A 24,752-nucleotide genomic window follows, 5' to 3' on the forward strand; every position below is an offset into this window, starting at 1 on the left:
AATGTCTTCCATTGATCATCTACTTCTCCAAGAAGAAAACTAATGTGCATTTTGAACACTAAGAATCAACATTATTTTTGAAAAATAAATCAAACAGAATGTAAAATCATGTAGAGAAAACTACAAAAATGAATATATTTTATATTTATTATTCTACTATTCAATAACCAAACTTTAAAAAAACAATTTTGCTGCCTTTAAAATAACTTTTTAAGCCACAAAAACGAATGCATGTTTTCCCTCCTTTTATTTCCAGAAGACTTAATGACCTTACCAATATGGCAGGGAGACAGTTAAACATAACCAGGTAGTATGCAGCTCCAACAGAAAGCAGAAATGATCACCCAAGTTGAAATTATTTCTCATCTCTATAGGTTAATAGTTCAAGTTTTTGAAAATATATAAATAAGTAAAATGTTTTATTTCTGTAGCTTACTCACAAATAAAATTAGGTAGAGAGCAGAGCAGCCTGTTATGACCTCATGTTAACATAGTTTGCTCTTTTTAAAATAAAGAAGGTACAACAATAGCACATCAAGAATGATACATCACTCTTGGGCTCACATCTGCTTTTTGTATTTCTTCCTAGTAACTGGAACACAAACGTTACAATGTATTAACACACATTAAAATAGCAAAACAATTGCCTGGCAACCCATTAAGTAGATTTTCAGAACCTGCTAAGAATGAATGCAAATATAAAAACTGCAAAATAAACAAACATAGAGAGCACACAATCCAAATCTTAAAAAGTAAGTCTCAGCAGGTAGGCTGCCATTGTCTTCTGAGAAGTAGGACTTTTAAAATCATTCCGTGTTGATGGAGCACTGAATTAAACCACTAATACCAATTGCGCTCTGCCAAAAGGTTTGAAACACAGTGAACTGTGGCATGGTTGGGGTGATAGTGGTCATGAGCTTTCCTTAGGAAGTGAATCCCACGTGCCTCTGCTTCCCATAAGAGCTTCTACTTCTACTTCCAGGGGAGACACATGGGGGAACAAGCCACCATCTGGCCCTTGGCTTCCATCCCTCACCTACAAGAGCCTTCTCTTGGAAGAGACAGAACTGTCTCACCAGTAGGGCTTGGATGAAGACTCAGCTGCATGGGGGCCATTTTTGGAGAGGCAGATTTTCTCTTCCTACTGTGTGGGAAACCTGGGATGGCCAAGCCTGCCTGTGACTGGAAAGGTGAGTGTCTAAAGCCCATCTGGTCACAAATCTAAGACATGTGCTCTGATCAGCTATATCAGTAATAAAGCTGATATTCAGGCCGTCAATTGTCTGACTTCTGGCTCCTTCCTCAATTGGATCTGAATTCAGGAGGTTAAAAAGTAGCTATTACTCAACTCTCTTTCTTCCCAAATGAAACCCCAAGCATGCAATACAATGCAAAACAAATAATTCTTTGATCCCCTTACAAGAGGTTTAATAAGAACTGGAAGTACCATCTTTCTCCAAGGAGAGGTGTGAAAAAAAAAAAAAAAAAACCTAAAGATTTCATCACTCTGAAGTTCAGTGTCAAACCAGAACTCTTTGGCAGTTTCACATACAACTACCCTAAAACTGAGCAACTCTATTCCTAGGAGCCAGGGAAATGACAGCATATGTCACAGAAGGACTCATACACGAATGTTCATAGTATCCTTATTCATAATAGCCAAACACTGGAAACAACTCAAATGTCCAGCAACAGGAGAATAGATCATCGAACTGTGATGCATTCACACAATAGATCCCACTACTAAATAATAAAAAGGAATGAACTACTGATACAGCAATACAGATAAATTTCAACCATTACGCTGAAGGAAAGATGGCAAACATTTATGAGTACAGTCAGTCATTCTGTGTGTTTTCATTCGTATGAAGTTCTGGAAGAAGCAAAACTAATGATAGTGATGAAAATCAGAACAGTGACTGCATTAGGGGGCAGAGAGTGACTGGAGAGGGTCATCTCTGGCATAATGGATATGTTCAATTATTGATCGAAGTGGTAGCTACATGGGCCTATCCATTTGCTAAAACTCAAGTTGAAGATTTAAAACATGTGCATGGCCAGGCACTGTGGCTCACACCTGTAATCCCAGTACTTTGGGAGGACAAGAGAGCAGATCGCTTGAGTCCAGGGGTTCGAGACCAGCCTGGGCAACATGGCGAAACATTATCTCTACAAAAAATACAAAAAGAAAATTAGCCCGGTGTGGTGGCACATGTCTGTAATCCCAACAACTCAGGAGGCTGAGGAGGGAGGATCATCCAAACCTAGGAGATCAAGGCTACAGTGTGCCGTGATCGCACCAGTGCACTCCAGCCTGAGTGACAAAGTGAGACCCTGTCTCAAAATAAACAAGTAAAATGTGTACATTTTATCATATGTATACTTTACCTCACTTTTTAAAAAGTATGAAAAGAAATGAAGGCATGGACAGCTTTGGCACAGGCTGCTGAGAGTCAAGAAAGATGGAGAGAAGCAAGCTGCTTCATTACCACTGGGCGAATGGAAGCCCAATTTGTATGGATTAGGAGGGAATGGGACATTAAGTAGGAGGTACAGAAACGTTTTATAACGATACCAAAGCAGAACTGCTGACAGGCTGACTCAGTAGAACAAAAACAGTTTGACCTGTGAATTAAAAACTAACTTCCAAACCCAAATAAGATTAGAAATAGAAAAAAAAAAAAAAAAAAAAAACCACTCCTGAAAATAGGGAAATCAGACAGGGGAAACTATAAGAGGAAAATGAAGAATTCTCAATTCCATTTAGCTTCTAACCCCACTGCGATATTCAAGCTACAGGACAGTGATTTTTTTGTTACCATCCATTATCAACATCATCTTGCACATGCACAGGACTTTACTCACATTCTCACTTGATCCTCTAATACCCCTCTAGAATACTGTTACTCCATTATAAGAGAGAAAAGGTAATCATGGTTCAGAGATGTTCAATGGCCTGCCCAAAGTCCTACAGCTAGTCATAGAAACCCATAAACCTTCTGCTTCCAATCAAAAGCTATTGCCACTATGTCACGCCTGCTTCTCTATGCAAGATTACAGCCTCTCTTTATTCAGCCTAGCACGCAGTTTTATTTCCGTGTCCCTCTAAAAGTCACCACTATTTTTAATGCAGTAAAAAACCTGCAGAAACTGGGTCATTTGGGGCCACCGCCCACAAAATAAAATGGGGGGGGGGCAGTTTCAGATATCCAATTCTAGAATATCTTTAAATTGGTCATATCTTAAACTAGGAGTCTGAACCCCAGGAGGACAAGATGCTGCAGTGAATTTCCAGAGCTTTAGGTACTGCAATCTGAGCAGCCAACTCTGCAAGTCATCCTCAGAACTAACGTTTTTTTACTACCTAACGAGGCCAGCAGAGCATAAATGTGAGCAAGGAGGCAACTCCACAACTGTGCATGCTACATACCCCTCAGCAAAATGCTACCCCTAGCATTTCCTTTATCCTTATTCCAAAGCACAGGACCTATATATTTTCATTTATGTGCTCAGTCTTCAAAGGCTGGATCAACTCTTTTGCTTTTGCGGTTATATTTCTTAAGAAATTTCATTAAAGCAGTTACTATATAAATATCTTCGGTGTGTTTGCAGAAAGGAATAACATTTCCAAAAAAATACAAGCCCTTAACATGGTATGTTCTATTCAATAAAATCTGTGTATGAAAGATTAAATCATCTAGTTGTTTAAAAGTCTAAAGATGAACTAATTTCTAGGACAGGAGATGAAACATTACTCAAATATGTTTAAATCTATTTTTTAAAAAAACCTTGCTTGAGAATATAAAATTAAATTGAGCCATGTTTCCAAAGACAGGGGTAATTAAATCAGGAAATTAAGCAGCTTGAAGCATCACTGACCGGTAAATTAAGGAGCCTCTAAGACACTGCCTGGGACAGCTGGCCCCCAGGTCGCCTCTTACCTGGATGCATCTGTTCTGCGCTGCTCCGCAGTTTGCTGTAGCCATGGCTCAAGGGCACCCTCTGGTAATGAGGCGGGGAAGAAGGAGGGGAGGCGAGGGGTGACATCGTGGGAGACTGTGTTTCCTGCTTCAAAGAACCAGATCAGAGTTCAGAGGTGATCACTCAAGCCTGGCGTTCTGAGCTGCAGTCAGGAAGCATAACGCAACTCTACTGCTGGTGACCCAGCTGGTTTAACAAATGGGGGGAAATGTTTTCTCAAAAATGCAGCATGGTTAAACAGCAGTGTCTGAGGATTCAAAAAGTCTCCCAGAGAATAAAATCTCATCAGTGCTGAGTTACCTAAATTACTAAAAGCAGCCTGAAACACTTTTGGTTATTCCAATAATATTTTCCTTTGGAAAATGAAAGACACTGATCACACGAAATAACACTCATACCTACTCCCAACTGTGATCTCTCTGTGGCTAGATTTCATTTTCGTTCATTAATAAATTATTTCCTGGATTTATACAAGTCTTCCAGCAAATGTGAATATTAAAATATATATTTCTAAATGATTCATACTTAATATTCTTGGAGCTTACTATGTCAAAGTAAAATGCTAGCTTTTTTTTTTAAACAGTGAGAGACTGCAAAACAATTCATTATAGGTAAACCATTCCAACCAGCTTACTCCCAAACACTAAGATGAAATCTTAACAAGCTACAATTTGAATCTCAATTCAAATATGAACCTGATGTAGAACCCTAGGCAAAGTAAGCAACTTTATCTGCTGCTGGGTTTCCTCTTTTTTTAAAAAAAAAAAAAAACTTTATTAGTAGACTGGTAACTTTGGAGTATTCAAGTAACAAGAAAACAGTGCTTTTTGAGACAGGGTCTTGCTCTGTCACCCAGCCTGCGGCACAGTGGCGTGATCATAGCTCACTGCAGCCTTGACTTCCTGGGCTCAAGCAATCCTCCCACTTCAGCCTCCCCAGTAGCTGAGACTACAGGCATGCACCACCATGCACAGCTAATTTTTTTTTTTTTTTTTTTTTAAAGAAATGAGATCTTGCTATGTTGTCCAAGCTGGTCTTGAATTCCTGGGCTCAAGCAATCCCCTGCTTCGGCCTCCCAAAGTGCTGGGATTACAGGCGTGAGCCACTGCACCCAGCCAAAACAATGCTTTTTACCAACACACAGACTATATATATAGGCTCCCTTAGTCTAAAGAAAAACATGTAATCTGAAATACTGATCAAATACTCTTCTTCAAGAAAAAGCAACATGTTTGCTCTAAAGCACGAGCTCACACCATAGACTGGGTGGGGCATGCATAACTCAGCCTGAAGTGAAAGGATATATTCTCATTCACAAAGTCAGGGACTGGGCCTGGAAATTTCCCAGGCCATCAACCACCGTGGGACAGTGGACCCTCATTCCTCTCCAAATGCTGTGGGAAAATATGCCAAAGAATATTGACTGAAATTCCTATACCTCCTCCTTTTTAAATATATCCCTGAAGAACTGGTTTAAAATGTGCCAGAATTATGAAAGTGACAGTACATGGAATTGTTTAACAGGATATGCTACACTTCCCCTAACTATCCATATAAAACTTCTGTAGCAACACCTTATCTATACAACATCACAGGTTAAGTCACAGAAGTTAGTTTTCCAACATAATCGTTTAATATTCATTGCATTTTAAAAACATTTTCATTTTCATTCTAGTCTTCCTTTTTTTTTTTTTTTTAGACACAGTCTTGCTCTGTGGCCCAGGCTAGAGAGTGCAGCAATGTGATCTCGGCTCACTGCAACCTCCGCCTCCCGGATTCAAGCCATTCTCCTGCAACAGGCGCATGCCACCACGCCCGGCTAATTTTTGTATTTTTAATAGAGACAGGGTTTCGCCACGTTGGCCAGGCTGGTCTTGAACTCCTGACCTCTTGTGATAAACCCACCTTGGCCTCTCAAGTGCTGGGATTACAGGCGTGAGACACCGTGCCCAGCCTCAAGTGTTCCTATGATATAATAAATTTATTTACCTATAGAAGACACTATGTTGAATATAATTTGACTTCTCTGCATGATTCAGTATCTTTGCTGGAAGTATGAGCTGTAGCTTGATGCCTGCAGGTACACTAATGTGTAGACTACTTCTTCTGGATAGGCCGACTCTTCTGAGATTTTATACTGTTGTCTCCACCAATCATCATCTGACTATTGCAATTAGTAGTCTAATTTTAAAAGCCTATCCTCCCTATTCTGGTTCCAAACCTGCTAAATGCGTAATGGCAGCATTTCCCAAGATAGTATTCCAAATATGTTCCCCAAGAAAGAATTTCCTGGTGAAAAAAGTTTAGTAAACACAGATTTCCAGGTCTCTTCACTGCAGAACTTCTCAGGACCTTTACCGTGCTAACGTGCACTACAAATTTCCAAGACTGAGGATTTAGTTCTTCCCTCAACAAGGGAATATGAAGCAGCATTCTCCAAACACATTTATTATAATAGGAGAAATCTTTTCCACAGACTTCTTTTTGTAGAAGAGAACCCATTAAAAACTCCTGGAAGTTACATTTCCAAGAATCCATTTAGAAAACCACTGACCTAGTGAAATCAATAAATGTATTAAATTGGTAGCCTTATTTTAGACACAATTCTACTTTAAAGGAGGCTCTAAAGGGCTCTTAAGTGGCTAGTGGTGATTCATATGTGTCAGTCTCTCCTTTTGCTAAGAGAAAACTTTACTGGCTCATTTCCAAGTCTGTAATTGGGTTCCAGATGGTGAGATTTGCTGGAAGCTGAACAGTAGATACGAGGCCCTGTTACATGCGGTTTCATGGTCAGAATCAAATGAACATGTCTGATTAAAATGTTTACCTGTTTATCCTCATCGTCCATTCTTTTGAAGGAATTTTTTTCTGTAGTTAAATATGGAATCTGAACCTTAGTTCCATGCAGCTCAGCTGGGTTCCCAAATCGTATCTCACCATCATTCTTTGACATCATAAAGCGAGGCAGAGGCAATTCTTTAGGACCAGAAATCAGAGAAGCTCCAGTCAGACTTTATTTAAAAACTGCAAAAAAGGGGAACTCGATGGCCAAAAGATGAATCATTTTTGAGGAAAAATTCCAGAGCACTAAATATAAATTTAGATTTAGAAACAATGAGTACCCCTATAATAATGTCATGATTTTTAAAATGCTATGGTTTAACCAAAGTATTCTGGTTTAACAGTTTTCAATGTTGCCAAATCGCAGAATAAATTCAGATTTGGGACTGATCTCCCATTTCATCCTTCAACAACCAAGAAAAAGGATATGACATTATATAATACAATAATAAGTGACAAATGGTGGCAGGTAAAATTCACATAGTGCTTAAATATGCCAGGCACAGTATGAAAGATTTCCAAATATTAACTCACTTAATCCTCGCAACAACTCTGTGCGATGAAACTATCATTGCCACCCCCACCATTACAAAAGTGGAAACAGTCATAAAGGAGCTAAGTCATGTCCCCAAGGTCACACAACTCATCTGTGGCAGAGCCAACGTTTGAATGCAGGCAAGCTGGTTCTTAACCAGTGCTCTACAGAAAAGTCTCTTGTTTCTAGGGCAAACGTAGTGGGTAGAACAGTTTCTCACCCTATGTAATTTTTTAAGGAATTTTCACATCCAATCTCTGGTTGTCTTTTCATAATGGAATAAGGAAAACAATATCAAGACAGAGCAATCAATCTATCATTCAGCCACAATATCAAGTCAGAGCAATCAATCTATCATTCAGCCACATTCTACTGTCAAAACCATTAGCCATTCAAAATGCTACAAAGAGTTGAAATGCAACGGTCTGGTATATTTACTTATCTTTCAAAATTCTAACAAAACTATTCTGAAAGCGGAAATGATACTTTGGCACACTTCTAGTTCTCAGCACATCAAATCACACACAATCACGTAGCACAAAACCCTACAAAAATGGGGACACTATGGATTATGCATAATGATTTGCATCTGTATCCATTGTTCAGGATAATACTCATCAGTGTGCCTTTGCACTTCCATCATCACTCTATTCCAAAAACACAGCTGTACTTTCAATGATTGATGCTGTGCTAAGGCCAGAAAACATCTTAGCAACAGCAAGCAAGTATCCTAGAGCTCCCCAGGCAAAGAAGGCCCCTGGTTCTCTAACATCCACATGATGTTTATTTTTAGTTGCTATGTCCACATTTGATTCAAAGAAGCAGGTGGCCGGGCACAGTATAGGCTCACTCACGCCTATAATCCCAGCACTTCGGGAGGCGAAGGTGGGTGGATCTCCTGAGGTCAGGAGTTCGAAACTAACCTGGCCAACCTGGTAAAACCCAGTCTCTACTAAAAATACCAAAAATTAGCCAGGCATGGCGGCAGGCGCCTGTAATCCCAGCTACTTGGGAGGCTGAGGCAGGAGAATTGCTTAAACCCAGGAGGTAGAGGTTGCAGTGAGCCAAGATCATGCCACTACACTCCAGCCTGGGCAACAACAGCAAAATTCTGTCCCAGAAAAAAAAGAAAAAAAGAAACAGGCAATATGACAAATCCCTGTGTGATCAATCAGCCAAGAGCCCAAGAGACATAAATAGAGTAACCAATCTTAATGATTCCCAACCTCAGGCAGCTCTCCGGCACTCAAAGCAGGAATGGGCTTCAAAAGCAAGAGAAAAGAAACTCTAGATTCTTAGTAAATCAAATATAAGCTAATCCTATGGTTTAGGTCTCAGGTATGTGCTCCAGCTCGGTCTGGAAAAAGGATCTAAAAAGATGAAACAAGATCACATAAAATAATTTGCAGCCTGATCTGCCCATAAGAGGATGACTCTACTTCCAAGTACTTCTTGAGGGAGAAAAGAATAAATGCTCAGTATTTATAAGCTCCCTGACCAGTGTCTTACTGGCATTCAACAGATACCTCCAAGGAGCAATGGAATACACTAACTGAATTATGAATATCAATTAATAGGACTTAAGTAGGGCTCTCAGATATCGTCTAGGATACTGTCCACTTCACACATTCTTCCACCCTGTCTATGGCACTTATTTAGAACTATGTGCCTAGAAAACCACCTCTCTACGCCAGACAGCCACCAAACAGCAAAAGACAAAATACAGCTGAATTTATCTCATACTTTCTTTGGTCATGTGGTTCTAAGCAACTCTCACTTAACAGAATTGTAACCATACATAATAATATTCTTATCACGGAAAACTTTCATGAAGGTGCCATTTTCCTTAAACTGATACAAGCTTTTAAGAAGTGAAAGGTAAAAGCAGTTTGTAAATTTTCAGTCTGAATTTTTTTTTTGGTTTTTGTTTTTTTGAGACAAAGTCTGTCTCTCAGACTAAAGTGCAGTGGCACTAACATAGTTCATTGCAGCCTTGAACTCCCAGACTCAACTGATCCTCCTGCCTCAGCCTCCCGAGTAGCTGGGACTACAGGTGCTTGCCACCATGCCGACTAATTTCTTTTTTTATTTTTTCATAGAGATGGGGTCTTGCTATATTGCCCAGACAGGTCTCAAATTCCTGAGCTCAAGCAATCCTCCCCCGCCTTGGCCTCCTAAAGTGCTGGGATTACAACCATGAGTCACCATACTCAGCTGAGTGTTCTTCCTAGTCACAAAATTTGATAGTGAAACACTGAAAAAAAATCAATAAAGTATCTGCTATACAATGATTCTGTCAAGAAGAAGATCTATTTATAGTCATTGGTTAGAATCTTGTCTCCCAAACTGAATTGAATTAACACACAGCAAACAAAGTAAGAGTTCAAACTAAATGTTCAGAGGGTCTGAAGAGACAATGAGAGTGGCCATCCAAGATGACAATTTGTTTCATAATGGTATCTTAGGTTACATTCTTTGAACATAGAAATGCTTTGTATATTAAATATAAATGACTATTTTTCCCTTCCATAAAGAAAACTATGCCTGCTCCTTTTTAAACACTTGACCCTCTACAAAACAGAAAAATCCTTTGTTTTCCCATATTTGATAGAGATACAGATATATTAGGAATACTTTAGGCTGGGAGTGGTGGCTCATGCCTGTAATCCCAGCACTTTGGGAGACCGAGGTGGGAGGATCACTTGACCCTAGCAGTTAGAGACCAGCCTGGACAACACAGTAAGACCCCATCTGTTAAAAAAAAAAATTAAAAAATCAGCTGGGCATGGTGGCATATGCCTGTAGTCCCAGCTACTCAGGAGCCTGAGGCAGGAAGATCCCTTGAGTCCAAGAGTTCAAGGCTGCATCATGTCACTGCACTCCAGCCTGGGTGATCCTGTCACTCAAAAAAGAAAAGAAAAAAAGAAATACCTCAATTTCCTCAATCCATTAGAAAAAATGTAAACAGCATAAACGCAATAATAAATGGCAAGTGACATTAAGCCTCTTTAGCTAGACGATACGGAGTGGAGGGTACTGGGAAGAGAACTCATGTTCCATCAAAATGGCAGCAGTTGTTCACAGTGTTTCAACATTATCTGCCAAAAAAGAATGAGCCACATTTTTTTAAAAAAAGGAAGTGAAATAAGCTGGTCACGAAAAGACAGGTACTGTGTGGTTTCACTTATATGAGGCATCAAGAGTAGTCAAACTCGTGGAAGCAGAAAGTAGATGGGCAGGCCAGGTGCAGTGGTTCATGCTTGTAATCCCAGCACTTTGGGAGGCTGAGGTGGGCGGATCACTTGAGGCCAGGAGTTCAAGACCAGCCTGGCCAACATGACAAAACCCCATCTCTACTAAAAATACAAAAATTAGCTAGTGTAGTGGTGCATGCGCCTGTAATCCCAGCTACTCGGGAGGCTGAGGCACGAGAATCTCTTGAGCCTGGGAGGCGGAGGTAGCAGTAAGCCATGATCGCGTTACTGCACTCACAAAAAAAAAAAAAGGGGGGTCAGTTGCCAGGAACTGGTAGAAAAAAGAAAATGGGAAGGTGTTCAATGAATATTAATGAATACAGAGTTTCCATTTTGTAAGGTGAGGTGAAAAGGTTCTAGAAACTAGTTACACAACAATGTGATTATATTTACATATTACTGAATTATACATTTAAAATAGTTAGGATGGGAAATTTTATTTGTATTTTATCACAATTAAAAAATTTCTATGTCAAAACATTTTTAATGGCAAAATTTTAATAATCTATTTTAACCCAGTATTATCATTTCAACATGCAATCAACATTAAAAACTATTAATGAAATATTTTACATTATTTTTTCATATTAAGCCTTCAAACTCCATGTATATTTTACCCTCCTTGCATACCTCAATTCATACTTGTCACATTTTATGTGCTCAACAGCCACATGCAGCTACTGGCTACCATACTGAAACAGCACAGCTCTAGTTGATAGTTGCTACATCAGAATGTGAGCCATTGTGGCCAGAAATCTGTATTTTATTCTTATTATAATGTTAAATGTAAGCAACTAATTGATTTCTTTTTAATTATGTAAAGAGTATTCTGTATGGTGGGATGATTTATAGGGAACTGTAAGTGTTCCACTTGAAGAATTTGACAAATATATATATATATATATATACACACAAACATACATATATATATATATATATCTCCCTGTAACCAACACTCAAATTCCCAAATTAAGATACAGAATTTTCCTTCATGTTCCTTTCCATAAATCACCTCCCTTTGCTCCACCCAGCAACCTCTGTACTAATTTCTATACTTGCAGATTATCTTTGCCATTATGGAACTTCATAAATTGAATCATACAGTATTTGTTCCTGTGACTAGCTTCTTTTACAACCTTTTTATCTGTGATAATCACCCAATGCATTGCACACATAGTTCATTCTTTTTCATTGCTATGGAGCAATCCACTTTTAAGAATATATTGAGCCGAGAGCAACAGCTCACACCAGTAAACTCAGCACTTTGGGAGGCCGAGGTAGGCAGATTGCTTGAGCTCAGAAGTTCAAGACCAGTGTGGGCAACATGGCAAAACCCCATCTCTACAAAAAAATATAAAAATTAGCCAGGTGTGGTGGTGCACACCTATAGTCCCAGCTAGTCAGGAGGCTGAGGTGGGAGGATGGTTTGAGCCTGGAAGGTGGAGGTTGCAGTGAATCGAAATGGTGCCACTACACTCCAGTCTAGGTGACAGAGCAAGACCCTGTTTCAAGAAAAAAAAAAAGAATATATTGAAAATTTTAATCCATTATCCTGTGATAAACATTTGGGTTGTTTCCAGTGTGGGGCCATTGTAAATAAAGCTGCTGTGAAATTCTTATAAATGTTTTTTGATGAACATGAATTTATTTACCTTGGGTGTATACCTAAGAACCAAATCTAGTCTGCTGCCTATTTCTGTACATCCCGTAAGTACAATGTTTGAATATTTGCCAAAAAAAATCAAAAGAAAAATATTTCATGATGTAAACATTATATGAAATTCAAATGTCAGTCCAGGCGCAGTGGCTCACCCCTGTAATCCCAGCACTTTGGGAGATCAAGGCGGGCAGATCATTTGAGGTCAGGAGTTTGAGACTAACCTGATCAACCTGGTGAAACCCCATCTCTACTAAAATACAAAAATTAGCCAGGCATGGTGGCACAGGCCTGTAGTCCCAGCTACTTTGGGAGGCTGAGGCAGGAAAATAGCTTGAACACGGAAGGCGGAGGTGGCAGCGAGCTGAGATCATGCCTCTGCAGCACTTCAGCCTGGGTGACAAGAGTGAGACTCTGTCTCAAAAATAAAAAATAAAAAAAATTTAAAAATTCAAATTTCATGTTTATAAATAAAGTTTTATTAGCACACAGCCATGCTCCTCTGTTTACACGTTGTCCATGGCTACTTTCATACTACAACAACAGAGTTGAGTAGTTGTAACCAAAATCATACTGCCCACAAAATCTATCTGACCCTTTAAAGAAAAAGGTTGCTGACCCTCATCTTACAGAATTCAAGGTTGAAGTGAAATGTGGTTCTACTAAATCAATAAGGTTGCATTTAACAGAAAATATTTTACAGTGTTTGAAGCCTTTTATTTAAATCATTTAATTAAAAATTCAGTTTCTCAGTCACACTAGCCACACTGCCACACTTCAAGTGCTCAATAGCCACACATGGCAAGTGGCTACCATATTAAATAACATAGTTGTAGATGCTTTTCTACAATGTTTGATAAGGGATTCCCTGATTTTGTGCTAACAACAACTCTATAAGGCAGGTGTTATTGGTATATCTTTTCTTCCAGTGAGTCATTTGAAACAGAGAAATTAAGAAACTTGCCTGAGGCCACACAAATAAAAGGTAATGAAGGAAAGATTCATAATGAGGTAGCCTATTGCTAGGACCTACATTCCCAGACACAAGGCTATATTGCCATCCTGAACATTAAAATTCTTTCTAGTACAGATTTGAACATTTAGCATGAAACTGTGGCATTTCAGAAAATAATCTAGAGAAAACCTGCTCAAATGTCTGCATTTTGCAGGTAAGGAAATAAGCCCAGGAAAGGGAGAGCAAGACTTGTCTTAGTCATGTAGCAATATAGTGGCAGAGCCATGACCATAACAAAAATTCTTGACTCCTGACTCCTGGCTCCCTTCTCTCCCACTACATTTTCTTACCTATTCACTTATACCAGCTACTTATAGTTAACAAAGAATCATGACAATAATGTTCTACAATTCCAAAGTGAAACCATCCCTGCACATTTTCCTGACGTTACTTTGGGGGAAAACAAAAAACAAAAAAACATCAGGCCAGTCTTATCAACCCAGGCCTGAGTAATCAAAGCCATCTAGTCTCCTATTATCTTCCTATCTACCCATTGATCTGAAATACCTCTTGTCAATTAGGAAATAGGTAGGTAATAGCTAGATGGTGGGGTGGAGGTTACAATGGGAAGGGTGATCCTGTAAATTTGTGGCAGAGGAGGATGGTGGATAAGTTAAATTTCCTGGCCATACCACGGGTAGAACCCCAGGAGTGAGTTAGGAGGTCCACAATCCACTGGGCTCTGCTGCTAGCAAGCAGCATCCCCTTTATTTTGCCTCTTTGGGCTTCAATTTCTCCACTATGTCTCTTCCAACTTACATCCTCTATATCCATCCCATACATTACATTACTCTAGAAGAAGGGCTCTTCACTGCGCTCCATGAACCAGCTCTAGGGGTCCAGAAACTCCTGACATTGAAGGCAACATTTTTTACAATGTTTTATTTTAATGTCAATGTGTATTTTCCTGCTAAGATCCAGAGCTTTTACTAGATTGTCAAAGAATCCCACAACAAAGATTTTTACAAATAAGGTGGGAATCCACAGCTCAGAAGGTTGGGGAGAACCTTTGGAAAGGAGCAACAATAGAGCTAACGACAGGGGTATGGGGTAGAGGGACAGACCCCTAGAAAACACAAGTGCCCAGCCATACAGTCAGTGAACCTGCATAGGCGAACTTTGTCCAAAGCAGCTGTGTCCCTGTAGCAGGGCTGAGAGAGGGTGTAAAGGAAATTGACAAAGGAACACTGAGGGAAAAAAAGGAAAGGGGGATTGGGTTGGACATTAGTCAGAAAAGATGAGCTGACCTTAGCTTGAGACATCCCAAGATAGTATTTAGTGCTCAAAATACAGAGACACTGTGTGGATGCACACACACACCACACACACATCACACACACACACATACACACACACACACACACACACACACACACACAGAGCCAGCTACAACCTTACCTCCTGGGCTTCTTTCTTTACCCTTGGGCTTCCTATCCTGTCTTTTCTATGAATTACCAAACTGGCTGTCACACTCAAAAGATTTCTCTCCTAGCCCTAAGAGATAGGGAGGGTTTGTCAAATAGGCAAAGCACAGGGACCCCCACCCTCAATTCAACCAGAGAATATCTGCTTTTATTTTTCCTTGAATAAAATAATTCTCATTTGAAAACAAAAGCCACAGAAATAGGACTCAATTCTACAAAATCCTTCTACCTTTCTTGTATGATAAAAAAAAAAACTAGAGCACAGCAGGATTAGAGTTCCTAAGTCTTGATACTTATTTTACAGTAGGCTTTCTCAGTCTCAACATTACTGGCATTTTAGACTAGATAAGTTTGTTGTTGTTGGAAGAGAGGGTCCTGTCCTCTGCAGTGTAGGGTGTTGAACAGCATCCCTAGCCTCTACCGGCTAAATGCCAGGCAGTCCCCCTCCACAGCTGGGACAACCAAAAATGTCTCCTCACATTGCCAAAAGTCCCTAAAGGGATAAAATCACCTAGGTTGAGAACAACTGTTTTGCAGGTAAGGGAGGAGTCAAAGGGAATTCAATTATTTGCCTCAGTATCTTCTTGGCAGTAGAATCGTGACCACAATAGTGGCTCACAAATTTTGGGATTTCACAAAATAGGAAAAATCTCTCCCCCAGCAACAACAAAAAAAGAAATGAAGAAAGTCAACATACAGTTGCCAACATTCTATCTCGTCAACAATTTTACCCCAAACTATTACCCATTATCAATTTCACAAAGGACATTTAACAAGAGGAACCAAAAAAACCCATCTTAGATTTGAATACATTTAAGTTTTATAAATAACTCATTCTTTTGTCCTAATTCTCTCTCCTTTCACTGCAAACTGTACCAGACTGCAACCAGACCATAAGCCAGTTTGGGGAACACAGCCCCAAAGACTACATGAATCATGTCACTGCACCATCAGAGTTCACAAGCTAGTGAACTAGTGAAAAGAAATCACGGGTTCTGTCACCTTGACTAGGAAAAAAAAATTACATCTTTATTTTCCCTACTGTAACTGAAATTTAGCATTTCTTTCCATTATGAATGTAAGCAACAAGCCACTATAGCATCACTAGCAATATCCATAACTTTGTCACCTATCAGATTAGGGTTTTGGGTTTTTTGTTTGTTTGTTTTTTTGAGACAGAGTCTCTCCGTCACCTAGGCTGGAGTGCAATGGTGCGATCTTGGCTCACTGAAAGCTCTGACTCCCGGGTTCATGCCATTCTCCTGCCTCAGCCTCCCAAGTAGCTGGGACTACAGGTGTGTGTCACCACGCCCAGCTAATTTTTTTCTATTTTAGTAGAGACGGGGTTTCACCATGTTGGCCAGGATGGTCTCAATCTTTTGACGACGTGATTGGCCCACCTCGGCCTCCCAAAGTGCTGGGATTACCGGCGAGAGCCACCATGCCAGGCAGACATCTTTAAGTACTGTTTATGCATATCACTACTTTGAAAAAGTAGTGGTTATTTCAAACACTGTTAGATGTTTTATTTAATGCATTAATAAAGAAGCATATATGCTTTGGGGGTTGGGTTTTTGTCTGTCTGTTTGTTTGTTTTGAGATGTAGTCTCACTCTGTTGCCCAGGGTGGAGTACAGTGGCACAATCTTGACTCACTGCAACCTCCACCTCCTGGGTTCAAGCTAGTCTCCTGCATAGCAGGAGATTAAAGGCATGTGCCAATACACCTGGCTAATTTTTGCATTTTTAGTAGAGACAAGGTTTCACCATGTTGGCCGGGCTGGTCTCAAACTCCTGGCCTCAAGTGATCCGCCCACCTCAGCCTCCCAAAGTGCTGGGATTACAGGCATGAGTCACCGTGCCAGGCCTAGAAGCATGTATGTTGTTATATAACAATTTCTTTTAACTGTTTTAGTGATTATTTCAGTATAATTGGTTTCCATTATAATCCTGTCTTTGTGGCATTTAAAACATAATTCTGAGAAGGGGCCCACAGGCTTCAGACTGCCAAAGGGGCTCCTGGCACAAAAATGATGAGAAACGCTACTCTAGGTTCTGCCTAATCTTCCCTCAGTCCTCACACGTGCTCAAGTTCAGACCCTGGAAAGAAACGTAACAGCAGGTCCCAGGGCAAATGTTCACCACATGCTTTCCTCATCAGAAATTCTCTACCACTCCTTAATTTTCACCTTCTTTCCTTCTGCCCTAGCTGTTTTGCCATCTGTTTAACCCCAACTCAGACTAGGGTGGGGCTAGACATATACCTAGTGCCAATATTTGAGGAGGCACTCACTCTCAGGGTGGTGTAAATGCAGAGACGGCACTTGCCCTGAGAATAAGTGTCCCCTTAAATCATGTGCCCTGTGTCGTGCAGCACCCTAGTTCAGATGCAGCTACTATAACTACACACACACACACAGAGAGAGAGAGAAAGAGAGAGAGAGAGAGAGTTTAAGCAAAGCTCTTGAAAATGCTTGATACAGCTTTTATTCTTAAACCTGTCTCCATATAAGAATCATCTGGAGAGCTGTTAAAAATCCTGATGCTCAGACTGGACGGCAGATATATGAAATTAGAATTTCTGGAGATGGACCCAGGCATCTGTATTTTTTATTTTATATTTAAAGCTCTCCAGGTGGTTCTCAAGTGCAGACAAGGTTGAGAATCAGTGCCTAAGAAAGATGATATGCAGACTGAGACGACTTCTGTAAAAACTCCTCTGGAGTTCCAGGAGAATCTGAATTCCAATCGTTTTAGTTTAAAGAGTGGCAGATGATTAAGATACCCTCCTCACGTGTAGACATGCACATCTTCACTCATTCATTCAACCAATACACACTGAGTGCCTATAATGCCCCACAGTGCAAAGGGTGTCAGATCCTCTTCCCTCCCCCTTACACAAGCTGGACAAGTGAGGAAGACAGACAAAAAAAAATAGTGAAACCTGTAAGGAATATTTGCAAACTCGGGTAAGTGCTATCAGGAAACAGATGCTGCAAAAGAACAAAGTGGGGAGGAGATTGCCCTGCAGAAGCATTACCCAGCAGGCCCACCCAAGGATCACCTCACTTCCTAGGGATATGGACTTCTGCTCTGACTTACTGTTTACTCTAGGTTGGGCATTTGATAATCCTGAACAGGTAGATATTAACTTGGAAAAAACTGTTAGCTAAGAAGTAATTCTTGTCTTATGGCAATACAAATACCTTCATCTTAGAAAAAAGTACAATAGCCAGGTTGCACTTATATTACCCCATAGGGCATTAATTAGCTTTATACCTAATTTAGCAATTCTGTTCCAGCATCTTTTCTTTCTATGACTATAAATAAATCTGACTATACTTTCTTGAGCCAGTTTTACCATATGCTGGTTCCTTCATGAATTAATGAAACTGACAGAACTATTTTAGGCAGGATAACAGGGACAGACTCTGAATCCTGAAGGTTGGGAAGGAGCCAGCCAGGGGAAGCAGAAAGGAAAAACAGATCCCTGGGAACCCAAGACCGCAAGATAAAATGGGCATATGGCCTGCAGCAGGAAAGAGGTCACCCAGAAATGGGTAGAAGGCCACTGAGACTGGGGAACATGTAGTGAGCAAGCGGTTGAGGTTTGAGATGAGGATGGAAAAGCCGGCAAGAACTAGATTGTGTAGGGTGTTACAGATCAGTGTAGGGACTTTGAATGTTTTACAAAGCACAACAAGCAAACTACTGGAGGGTTTAAAGGAAGAAGATGGAATAATCTGCTGTGTATTTTGAAAAGATAACACTTTCAAAAGTAGGAAAAGAGGCTGGGTATGGTGGCTCATGCCTATAATCCCAGCACTTTGGGAGGCTGACGCAGGAGAGTCACTTGAGTTCAGCAGTTCGAGACCAGCCTGGGAAACATAACGAGACCCCCATCTCTACAAAAAGACATATATACTAGCCAGGCATAGTAATGTACGCCTGCAGTCTCAGCCACTCAGGAGGCTGAGGCAGGAGGATCATTTGAGCCTGGGAAGCAGAGGCTGTGATAAGCCGTGATCACACCAGTGCACTCTAGCCTGGGTGACAGAGTGAGGCCCAGTCTCCAAAAAAAAAAAAAAAAAAAAGTTGGGAGGCTGAGGCGGGCCGATCACTTGAGCTCAGGAGTTCAAGACCAGCCTGGGCAACATGGCAAAACCCCATCTCTACAAAAATACAAAAATTAGTAGGATTAGTAGGGAGCGGTGGCGCATGCCTGTAGTCACAGCTACTCGGGGGGTTGAGGTGGGAGGATCCCTTGCACCCAGGAGGTCAAGGCTGCAGTGAGCTGTGATTGTGCCACTGCACTCCAGCCTGGGTGACAGAGCGAGTCTCTGTCAAAAAACAAACAAACGAACAACCAGTGGGAAAAGAGACAGCACAGTAGAGAAGAGAGGAGGGGCTAGGATGCCAATCCATTGTGGTGTCCAGGTAAGTAGTTGAAGGTTACTTGGTCTAGTAGGGGCAAAGAGATAAAGGCAACAGGGAGTGAGATTGGAGCCACACTGCTAGGACTTTTGATGGATTCTATTAAGGAGTGAGGGAAAAGGAGGAATCCAGGATGACTGCTGGGTTTCTGGCTTGTGCAGCTGTGGATGGTGGTGGCATTTACCAAAACGGGAAGGACCAGGGATTAGAGGGTCATGCACGTACACACAGGCGCATGTTATTCATGACATAAGGGTATCCATCCACAGCTCCCTGGGTATGATGCCCTGGGTGTGACAGGGCTAGCATAATCTTTCAGATTAGGTTCTCACAGAGTGATCTCTTTGGCCTTCAAGATTTGTGTCATCAAGCATTAAGCTAATAGATTTCAAGCAACAAACTGGAAAATTCTAAGTGGCAGCTCAAAGTTTGGCCCAATCTTGCCCTAATTCTTATTCAACATATGTTAAATGCAAATAATTTTTATTCAATCAATCCTTAAATGAAGGAAGATAATTCAGAATTAACTCTGGGTTAATTAAACCCTCAGAGGTTAAAAGGCAGCAACTGAGTTTATAAAATAAAACTGAGAAAGTCTTATATTTGTGATAAACTGTTAATCCTTTACACAAGTGATAACTTCAACAATCATGCTCCCTGACCTCAGGAAATTAAACTGTCAATCTGGGCACAAATCAGGTAAAAGACTTAGGTCTAACTTAAAATCAGTAACAAAAGTATCAAAAGTTTATTTTGTATATAATAAAGCAGCTCTAACTTTCCCAGAAGATAAAATTGGAAGATACTATAATAAAGCTTAATGATCATTTACAATGGAATAAAAACTATCAGTGCCTACCACAAATCCAAATTCAATGTGATGCAACTTTCAACTAATCAAAGTAAATGACCGCTATGTCTTGCAACAACGAATACTAAGCCTGCCTGTCAAATGACACTCCATCAAGAAACCTATTTCAAAGAACCAAATTCTGTCATACCAAGGGATGCCTTTCAAGTCCGATATTTTTCCCATTCAGAAAGTATTCCATAACAGATTACCGTCAGCATCTTACTAAATAGAAAAAAATGAGACAAGGCTATTTTGCACAGAAATTAAGAGCATGGGGACTGGAAGTAGATCCTGGCTCCAAATTCTACTAACCTTATGTTCTTAGGTAAGTTACTCAACCTCCCTAAAGTTCAAATTTCCATATTTGTAAGATATGAACAATGGCAGCACCATAGTAGAGACCCGCAGTGTGCAGCCATAGTAGAGACTCGCAGTTGTCCTCTCCTTGCAGGCACAGGAGAGAATTGTGTTCTCCCATCTGCTCTGCATTGAAACGGATTAATGTGACAAGTTCTGGCCAACACAGTGTGGGCAGCAATAACTTCAGTCATGTCTGGGCCAAAGCATTTAACCACTAGGGTGAGATACTCTTTCCCTGGTGTGGCGATTATGGGAACAGGTGTTGCGTTGTCGATGCCACAAGATAAAGCAGCCACGATCACATGGTCACCCCATAGAGGGCAGCTGCCCTGGAGGGTCACCCTGACCCACTGCAAAGTGGAGAATGACCCTCCATCTTGTTGAGGCACTGAGGTTGTCACATTTGTTACGGCAGCTTACCCTCAGCAATGCAAACCGACACAAGTCCCTCATTAGTAGGGTGTCACGAGAGTTACATGACACAGTGTCTGGCCCACGCTAGCCCCTGATACAGATTAGCATGATGGGTGCCACCTCCTCATGGTTAGTGTGAAGGGCTTGATCTTCCATAACCAGCCATCTATGGCAATCCTCTCAGCTATTTGGATTGTCCTACAAGGTTTCCATGGGCTCACCATAAATCCTGATCCACTTGTATGTCTAGCAAAGACTTCTCAGTACAGGTGTGAACAGTTAAGAGGTTTTTAATCTCAGAATGAGAAAAAGAAAAAAAGTTCCTGCATACCTCTATGGACATATGAAAGTAATCTGTATCAAAGTGAATTATCAGAGGACCTTGGTGCCTTGAATAATCACCTTTTTCATACATATTTTTAAAATCAATCCTGAGGCAGTAGAAATACTGCTAATAGTTGGGGGCTTTGCTTTTTGTTTAAATTGTAGAAAGTGCTCAAGCATACAGTGGGCTGAGGGCAGGGATGGCAAGATGAGAAAATATTAAATCAGAACCTTAAGAAGATACATTCATTCTGCCAAAATTTTGGTAGCACCCAAGTACTTACCAGCATCAGAATAGTGCTTTGGAAACAGAATTAAAGGCTGAGCACTGGCAGGGATGGGAAAGAGAAAAGGCATAGTTCCATTCAAACTCCCTTATTACTCCTCCCCTAATCCCTAACAGAGCCTTCAATAACATTATAGATACCTCAAGTGGAAAATTAAACTCAATGTGATTCGCCACAGGCTCTAGAATTCCTGGCCCAATCTCATCCTGCTAAAGAATAAAATCTATTTTAACTGCAAATCAGTTAAAATGCACTAATCTCAGGTTACGCTCGGAATTTTTCCCCATTTACAAAAGAAAGAAACTAAGCTACCTACCTGCTAAGTTTTCTTATTTCATTTTGCAGAAGAGTTGGAGGAAGCAATGAGAAATTCCACAAAAGTTTAAATCCATTAAAAATGGTTCTCATAAATAAGCAACTCGCCGTGGACAATAAACCATACAAATGTGAGATACTCACCACATTTAATACTCTCTATCCGCACCGGGAGGCCAGATTGTGCTGCAGCAATTAATTTCAGGGCAATGTAAAACTGTGTTGCACCAAAATAACCAACCCGCTTTGCACCACACAGTTCTGTGATCTGAGAACAGACAAGAAAAACAATGCTGAACACCCAATTTCACAACAGGAAAATGAGACAAGATAAATGATGAAATCTCAAGGATTTCACCTAGTGGCTAACCAAAAAAGTCCCTTGAGAACCTATGTGTGCCCGCTGGTCAATTTCCTCTTCTTCCTTCAGTTTACAGGGAGGTTTTAAATTCAGACACTAAATTCTACCTACTCATGATGTTGCAGAAGTGAGCCACTGATTATTCCTCCTCTTCCAAAGAGAAAAATAAGGTGACAAAGGACAGCTGTTGCTCTACTTACAAAGGAGAGTGACTTTTTCAAGGAGTGAATTCTAATGTTCAAAGTCTAGAAAGTCACTGGGGTGAAAAGAGAACAGATTAGTCATTACCACTACTCATGGATTATTCTAGTTTATCTAAATTAAAAGTGAATTAATTATTTTTATAAAGTCCTCACGCAAAACAATTTCCTAATCTTGGAAATTACACCTTGGGTGCTCAGTTCAGAGGAACAAAAAATATACACATTTTTCAAGACATTGCAATAATTGTCGGTTTCCATCCCATCACCTGGAACAATGACATCCTCCTCCCCACCTAGATTGAACTCAAATGTTACTTTGCTGTAGCTCCTTTCCACCTCCCTGATACAGTATATTTTCCCAGTGTATTCTCAGAATACTCTATCCAAGTATCTATTAATGTCCATCACATGATACACTGTCTTAGACTTGCTTCAAAATAAAAGGGGGAAGGTGAGGAGGTGGGGCACATGGGTGAAACAAGCATAACCAAGAGTTAGTCATTGTTGAAGTTTGGTAATGGGTTCATGAGGGTTCAATATCCTAGTCTCTGTACTTTTGAAAATCTCCATATTCAAGTTTTTTGTGACTATTTCCAAATGTATCACATTATAATTAATTATCTGTTTATCTCTGCCTCCCATAAAATGTCTTGTCTTCAAGGGCAGGGGGCAACTTCCATTCATCTCCTAGCATAAGGATAGGCACCCAAGATACAGTCAACAAATTCTCAATCAAGTGAATGAAACCTACCCTCAAAAATAAAATGTCTCTGAATTTTATAATGTAGCCCTTATTGTGAATATATACATTACACATCTTAAGATACAGACTATCCCACACAAGGAAAAAAACACACCAACAACATTAGTGTAGTTCCAACACTGAGACAGTCGTCTTGCAGAATAACTCCTAATATTAAGAAATTGTAGGCCGGGCACAATGGCTCACACCTGTAACCTCAGCACTTTGGGAGGCCTCAAGGAAGATCGCTTGAGGCCAGGAGTTCAAGACTAGTCTGGGCAATATAGCAAGACCCCATCTCTACTTTAAAAATAGGAAAAAAAGAAATTGTAATCCTTGGTATGTGAAAAAATTAACAACTATATTTTCATTGAGTGTTAATCTACTATCAGGTTAACTTTCAGTTGCTCCTTTACCATAACTACCACATCAAACTGGAAAGCTCTTACTACAGGTAACTGAAATTGCTGGTAAAACATTTATGGTACTTGAAGACTAATATCTTAATCTGACATTAGTAAACAGCCTTATTTACCTGAAATCTGTCCCTTGGTCCCATATCACCACTAGAATCATTGCTTTGGAGCCAAAGTAGAATATATACACATAAGTGAGTTAAGCCCATAGGTTACTTTCCTTGCTCTTTGTACACCAAACCTCCAAGAGATATACCAAGAACATTCTGAAATATTCAAGCCTCAAGGAAGAGAAAAGAATTATAAGCCTTTGGAACTTACACATGGACTTCTGAATCAAAACAAAAAAGGTTAGTTCTGAAAGGTTTTTTTCATTCATCAAGGTTCAAAGTTTTCTAAGTTTAAAATCTCCATGGAAAAGCTCTAAGTTGTGGGTAGAAATGTTTAATGGTATCTAAAGAAAATAAGGTGAAAAAAAGTTTATCCCAGATACTCAATTAGTGGAGATATTTTATATAATTGCTCCTTCAAACAGTACAAATCACTGGGCTTTCCTCAAAATAAAGGGGGAAAAAATGAAAAGATTCCACTTCTCTTCTTTAGTCTAAACTCCAAACCTGTAACACTCCCAGTTGGATCCAACTCCCAGCTGGATCCATCTTAGGTTACACATTGTGCAAATTCCTAATACAGAATAAGAACCTATGGACTAGTGTTTTCTCAGGTGGAAGGCAAGAGATGAAAAAAAGGAATAGATTAAATCAACTTCCTTACAGCTTACAGATGTACACTAAATGTCTGGGATGCTAGATACAAATCAGAAAAATTCACCGATCATTTGGGAGAAATCTGAACAAAGTTCTGAAAGAAGGTTGAAGGCCACTAACATAGCTTCCCTCCTACCTAATTCTATAAGATTAGGCGACTGTGCTGAGTAACCAGTCCACACATGTTCCAGTTTGCCTGAAATAATACTTTCTTTCCTGGCTGAAATGTAATACATTTTCAGAACTGTTCAAAGGTTTAAATAAGCTTCTCTCAAGTATTATTAAAGGTTTCCTTAGAAAGATTTTAAAATGTAAAAACTCTTAGTGGGAAGGGCTGGAAGAATTCTCCAAGAGCACCCCTATTTTCTACTCTCCCTCTGCTGCAGCTAGCAAAATCCAGATTCTATGCTCTCGCCTCAACTGTTTCAAGTCCTGTCTCAAGACGTGCACCTTCACATACCAGCTTCCATATTTCCTCCGTGATCTCTTATCAAAACCACATCACCCTCCAACTTCAAAGGGCTTCCAGGACTCTTCATGCCTTTCCTGTGAAACCAAGCATGGCTTCTG

The 24,752-nt window shown here is 40.2% G+C and overlaps 1 protein-coding gene across 1 annotated transcript in view; it reads right to left on the reverse strand.

The window, feature by feature from the left end:
* Positions 1-24,752, reverse strand: part of REPS2 (RALBP1 associated Eps domain containing 2) — a 215,759-nt gene that overhangs the window by 135,367 nt on the left and 55,640 nt on the right. The window contains exons 2-4 of the mRNA XM_033201417.1: positions 21,838-21,961; positions 6,809-6,957; positions 3,942-4,065 (exon numbers count right to left, since the gene is read on the reverse strand). Coding sequence (XP_033057308.1) covers positions 3,942-4,065; positions 6,809-6,957; positions 21,838-21,961 — 397 coding nt within the window. The remainder of the gene's footprint in view (positions 1-3,941; positions 4,066-6,808; positions 6,958-21,837; positions 21,962-24,752) is intronic.

This window comes from Trachypithecus francoisi, unplaced genomic scaffold, assembly GCF_009764315.1.
Source record: "Trachypithecus francoisi isolate TF-2019V2 unplaced genomic scaffold, Tfra_2.0 Lachesis_group6, whole genome shotgun sequence".
NCBI classification, from domain to species: Eukaryota; Metazoa; Chordata; class Mammalia; order Primates; family Cercopithecidae; genus Trachypithecus; species Trachypithecus francoisi.